General features: G+C 41.5%; 1 protein-coding gene across 1 annotated transcript; it reads left to right on the forward strand.

Annotated features, from left to right (window-relative positions):
• Window positions 1-446: 446 nt before the first annotated feature.
• On the forward strand, window positions 447-2,652 carry tmem121b (transmembrane protein 121B). The gene has a single exon (XM_041255316.1). The coding sequence runs from the start codon at window positions 799-801 to the stop codon at window positions 2,023-2,025; it is 1,227 nt and encodes a 408-aa protein (XP_041111250.1). The 5' UTR covers window positions 447-798; the 3' UTR covers window positions 2,026-2,652.
• Window positions 2,653-6,709: the final 4,057 nt, after the last annotated feature.

The raw sequence follows: 6,709 nt of genomic DNA on the forward strand, positions 1-6,709 counted from the left end.
CTCCATTTCTAATATTAACAAGTATTACTGATATCAGTAGTATGTTTTGTTGATATCAAATATAACAATTTTGATATCAAAAATAGAATTGCGGATATATACAAAATTGAAGATTATATGTTAAAGCGGCTTGTCATAATCGGTGGCCTATTTCTGTAGGATAGTCACGCTGTTTGAATGAAAATGTAAATGTTTAACATGTCTGGTCATTGGATGACTTGTCATAGTCTATTTAAAAACACAACAAACGAATGGACTGCACACAGGATTTTTTGTTTCTTTGTTTAGAAGGGCAATAGCAATTAGCCATGTTTATATAAAAAAAAAAAAAATCCAATAACCATTGAAAGTATATATAGCTTACACATTATTAAAAATGTACACTTCACCAATGATATACATAGATTTAGCATTAGGCTTTATTTATTTATTGATCACGTGTGGTGGATGGGGTGTACTTAAATATACCCCTATCTTATTATTGGTTACGGATTTTGCATGGGGTGTGTGCGCACTTAGGTGTTTGAAAGGGTACACGTTGAATAGCTGTATTTTGTGCTCTAAAAGGCGGTTTTTGTTTGACCATGTAAACGTTGAGTAAACGCGTGTAAATTATTTTATTTTTTAAACAGCAAATGCCAAAAATGCAATATACAGCAACCTATAGCGCTAGGAAAACACGGTCCGCTTCTCCTGGGATCCGCTCCGGGTTTTTTCGCTCGCGCCCCCCTCTTTCAGCTGCTACCTCTACATAGGGAGAAAAAAAGCACAACATAACGGGGAGAAAGCGTATAGACCATGATCGCAGCTTTTGGAAATGAACACCCCGAATCCAGCTACCCTCAACCGAACCCGAACACGGTGATCCACTCGGAGGGAGCGCTCTCCTCCACTTCCCCCGCAGAAAACGAACCCCTCTTTATTAGGAACATCTCGTTCAGGAGGAATTCGCACACGTCTACCGGCAGCGGCAATCCGGAGGAGAGCAGCACCAAGCCCCTCGTCCCCACCTCAGCCGGCGCCGCAGCACATATCATGACTGCGGGCGAGTTCCTGCCGGCAGCCCCGCTGTATGCTCGCCGCTCTGCGCGCAGCCTGTTCTACAAGCTCCTGTGCTTTCTCATGCTGACCCTCCAGGGCGGTGTTCTGGATTTCTACCTGATAGTCTTTACGGACCTCTACTGGTGCTCGTGGATCGCCACGGACCTGGTGGTCATGACGGGCTGGGGGATCTTCTTCCTGAAGAACGCCAGGAGCAAGCGGGAGCGAGCCTGTAGCCTCCACCACCAGCAGCACCAGCAGAAGGGCGCCCTGTTCTACGGGTTCAACCTCGGCGAGTTCACCTTCGCCTACCTGGCCTGGCTCATCTACGTGATCGCCTGCACCCCCAAAGTGGTGTTGATCCTGGAGACGTCCATTCTGGACCTGATCGAGCTCAAAGTTCCCCTGGGGATGACCGGCTTTAAAATCACCATGACGCTCTCTGCGCCTCTGCTGTACTGCCTGATCAACGCCATCATAGAGGACTTGACCGGGGCCACACGCTACCACTCCCAGAGCTGCTACGTGAGCACCTGCATCGATCTGCTGGACAGCTTCACCTTGATCGAGCTGCTGCTAACGAACGAGATCCCGACCGTCTACCTCAAGTACACCGTGATCGCGGTCTATTTCCTGGCGCTGAGCGTGCCGGTGGTGTGGCTGTACGAGCTCAACTCGGCGCAGCTGGAGTGTAAGTGGATCTGGGCGCGCTTCTTCTCCGGGGTGCTGGTCAACGCCCCCCTCCTCGTGGTGCGATGTTTCCTCGTATACGTCTACCAGCTCCCGGTGTCCGTCTTCATGTTCAAAAACATGTTCTTCCTGGTGTGCCGCTGCCTGGAGCTGGCGGAGCAGTGCGCCAAGGTGAAGGGAGCTCGGAAGTACACGAACGCCAACCCCGGGCCCTTCACCCACTGCGTCTCGGAGAACGACATGATGTGCCCGCACGGATATGCCAACACGCTTGCCGTCACTACTCAGAATTAATAGCAGCTCTTTATTTTGGGAGGATCGTTTTTTTTTCTTTTCTTTTTTTAAATTTGTTTATTTATTTATTTATTATAAATATATTTGGGGGACCACACTGGTTTCCTCGCAGTCTCGGACCATTTCTACCAAGTTCTCAAACTGAACAGGTGCTAACAGGACAGCCAGGCAGCGCACAGCTTCAGTATGTGGTGGCATTAAACTAACAGTCAGTCCTGACCAAAGCGCTTAGTAGTAGAGTGGGATCACATGTCCTGTTTTGTATTTCCTACTGTATGAAGTTGGAAGTTGGTATGATTGGTATGTATTTATTGTGTTTGTCGTCCCCGCCCCCCGTTCAGTGGTGAATTTGCACAATAATTTAGCAGCCTTTGCCATTGGTGTGGTTTTGCCAGTTGTCTATTATTTGTACCAATAGTCCATGCAGGAAAAGCAATGTTTAAAGACGTAGTAACACATTGAATTCAAGCGTGTGAGTGTTGGAGACTTCTACCTCTGGCCTGCAGATAACTTGAAATACAGTAATGAAATAAAACAGCACAGTATTCTCTCTATAATAAGTACACCTTGTTTGTAAGTATGTTTTTTTTTTTATACCTAAGAGGTACAACACGCGAACCCCACCCCCAGCCCCTTGTTCAAATTTTAAAGTTTAAAAATAATAGATTATATATATATATATATATATATATATATATATATATATATATATATATATAAGAGCGATATATAATTCGCGAATTCTCGCAAAATTCCGTCTCAATGACAAATATATGACACTGTTTTATCTATTCGGTTTGTTCATTGCAGCAATGTCAGAAGGAGGGGACATTAACACGCTTTAAGTCAAACCTACTGATCGTCACAGGATCTTGGCTAAATTCTGTACATTCTATTCGTTTTTGTTTTAGGATCACTCAATAGCTATTTGAAGTACACTACGTATGTAAAACACACCTTTACCTCTTTTGTTTGCCATGTTTATTCTGAAGACCTAGCTTGTGTGATCCAATGTATTCTACGATTTTTTTTTTATATTTATCCTCACTGTAAAAAAAATAAAAAAAAAAATAATGAATTTTAAATATGGCACAGCTATCCTTGTAGCTTTTTAAAAAATATCACATTCCCAAACTACAGAACAGCTGTAATGAAGATCAGGATCTGTGATGCTGGTATCTGGTATGTTATGCAGCATTAAGATTCACTGCACAATAGGGATAATAATTTATGCTGTTTAATATTTTTGAAAATATGGTAGAAGGACAGCAATTCAAATTCTAGAGAAAAGCAATTGTATCAATATGAACGTATCCTTGGAGACCTGGTTACAGGAAGCACCTGGGGATTTTTTTTTTTTTTTTTTTTACTGTTCAGAGTAGTTTCTTGTTTGTTATACCACCAGTGTTTTATTCCTCACTAATAATTTCCATTGCCTTTGCCCTCGGTCTCATTCAGTTTCATTCAGTCAGCGTCTCTGTGTGTGTGTGTGTGTGTTCCACGAAGTAATGTAGAGTAGGGTTAGGTGTAAGTTCCATTAATGCACACTAGGGGGCAGACTTCTTCAGGTTTCTCTCCAAAATGTATTTTGGAACCTGGAAAATCAGATAGCTAATTCTACACAAATAACAGAGTGGCATGCAACGTTTAAGGACTCTGTGCATCTAAAGCCTCTTTCACACTGGCATGCTCTACCTGGGTCAGAATCTATCCGGGTCAGGACCCGGTGTCATGTGGGTCAGCTACGCAATTTCACACTGTTTTTGATAAAGCGGGGTTGACAGATGCAATTACACAATTCGCGTATCAATTCCCCCGGAAGCAGTTTGTTACAGACGCTTCCATGTAAGTTTCTCTGGATTGAAGCGTCAGCCCAAATGTTGACTAAAGCAAATGTTTCTACATCCCTGCTGGAATCTGGCTCATGCTGTGTCTCAAAATATGGCTAAACAGAATAAACAGAAATGTTCTTGCGTAAGTAAAATCTTCATGCAGCCATGGCTGTTTGTTACTTTGTTAGATTTACGAACTGGTCAAAGTGTGTTGACCCACATCCTGAGGTGTGTCTCTCTGGGACATGGGTCAACCTGGGTACAACCCAGGTATGTGGTTTCACACTATGTAGGATTGTGACCTGGGTAGCCAAAACCCGGGTCGGGACATGGGTAGGAGTGCCAGTGTGAAAGGGCCTCAAGTTGCTCATTACTGTTTAAATATATATATATATATATATATATATATATATATATATATATATATATATATATATATATATATTAACAGTATTCCTTTCACAAAAAAAGGTGGAAATGGCACATTGGTTTGATTTAAATGTCAAATGAAGAACAACTCACTTTTGTTTTACCACAAATTGTTAACCTGGTCCTTCAATTTAGATTGTTAACCTTCCTCTAAGGGAGACCCCCAGTTCATCATGATCCCATCTTGGTTAGTGCTGCCCTGTCTTTCTGCAGAAAGGCAGTATGATTGATAGTACTGCCTTCTGTTCCACTGTGTTTTTTTAAATTACTGAAAACAGCAATAGCACAAAAAACAAAAAACAAAAAAAAAACAAACAAACAACAGTATTTGGTCAGGTAAGAACAGCTTTTTTAAAAGTCAGATGCCATAATAATTCAAACAATCATTTCAATACATATTGTACAGCTGTTACAAACCAGCCAAGGTGCTCACAGACTTGTTCTGATTTAAACTCACACTAGCCCTGCTGCATCAGTCCTGCATGAGGAGAGACAGGGTTTATTTAACAGCTCACACTCCTGTCTCTCGATCATGAAAACAATGCACTTCATTAACGATACTAGGTGCAGGACTAGTTTGAGCTTCTTACCCTGAATGTCAACCCATTTTATCTTGTAAATAGTGTAGAAAAGGAAGAGGTGGCACTTTCTAAGGGGGTTCAAGACAAGAGCCTTAGTTTCCTTTTGGAATCGAATGAAATTGCTCTCCAAATCTATTTATTCTCATTATTTATTTATTTACTTACTTACTTGTTTTGTGCATGGTTATATTTTTTCTCTGTAAATGTGTTTTAAAAGCAGAGTTTCTCTGCCAGATGTTTGTATCATGGTTTTATTGCAACCTCAATCCTGCCGCCTGTTTGGAGGGTTCACTGTTTTACAATAAAGTTTAGAGTTGGGACTCCTGGCTGGGCTGCTTTAATTAACATTGTTCAACATTGCAGGTGCTGTGCTGAGATTTCCAGAACCTGAACCACTTGCGAATGTGCAATAATCCTGAGCTTGAGACAAGTCTGTTTTAACGCAGTAAGGGGGGGTGGCATTTTAAAGTAAGTTTATTTCACAAAATCATTTCACAATGAGCTGCATGAGTTGCAATCAGTCTCATTTTAAAAAAGTGATTTTATATCATGCAACCTCATATGGGTTCATTTATAAAAAAACAAAACAAAACAAAAACATAATGGATCATAATTTAATGGACGGTATTTTTGTTTCCAGATCTCATGTACTGCCTTTGATTTACATCAGCTCCCATATATGCTTCAAGTTCTCATGTGCTTGTGGATCAGGGTTTCACATCTTATTGCTGGTGTCGGTAGCTGCATGCCCACCTTTGCCTAGCTGTGTTTTAGCATAATCTTCAGGTTTGAACAATACCAGCGGTGGGCCGACTAATCTGATAATCAGGAATGATGTTTAGTGTGTAAAAAAAAGAAAAAAAAGTAATTTTCTTACTAGTCTTTGCAGCCTAAAATATATAATTACAGTACACTTTTGTCATCCGTGCTTGTCAGACAAAAGGGTACAGGATCTGGAATCTGTTCATATGCCATAGATACATGTAACACAGGCTATATCAGCATCAGCAAATGTCTCTATAGAACAAGCCATTTACCACAGGCTAGAACTACCAGTGTCTTTATAGAAGCAAACCATGCAATATAGGACAGATCAAACTGTCTTTACAGAAGTCAGCCATGCACCACAGGCTAGTACAACCTTACAGAAGCAAACTGTAACACAGGATAGAACAGCCAGTATCTTTATAGAACGAAACCATACAACACAAGTTAGATCAGCCAGTCTTTATAGAAGCAGACCATGTAACACAGGCTAGATCACTCTTTATAGGTGCAAACCACGTAACAGGCTCGATCACTCTTTATAGGTGCAAACCACGTAACAGGCTCGATCACTCTTTATAGGAGCAAATCACGTAACAGGCTCGATCAGTCTTTATAGGAGCAAATCACGTAACAGGCTCGATCAGTCTTTATAGGAGCAAGCTTCATTTTGTTTTGCCAGGAGTACATGGCTGTACAATAGAGCTTTCTGGCACTTACTAATATAAAGATGCCTTTGCTGATCTAATCCGGTCAAAGCTGATCGACAGGCTTAGGAACAAAAACAGTATTTCAACCAAAAGCCCTCAGGTTAGGTGACGCTGATTGAACGAGAGCATGTCATAAGTACTGAACATGACTCATGGCTTCTCAACATCTAGAACAAGGAAGACAAAGTGAAGCGAGATGGTGTTTGCAGTCGAGCTTCAGCTGCAATAACTCTGTATTCTCTTTGTGGAAGACACTTTAAACAAGCTACCTAACCCAGGCTGGGAAACTACAGAACAAAATGGGACTTGTGAAACTGTTCTCTAAATAAAAGGGCACAGATGTGGTTTAAATCGGGTATTCATTGGG

The sequence above is a fragment of the Polyodon spathula genome, chromosome 7 (genome assembly GCF_017654505.1).
Source record: "Polyodon spathula isolate WHYD16114869_AA chromosome 7, ASM1765450v1, whole genome shotgun sequence".
NCBI classification, from domain to species: domain Eukaryota; kingdom Metazoa; phylum Chordata; class Actinopteri; order Acipenseriformes; family Polyodontidae; genus Polyodon; species Polyodon spathula.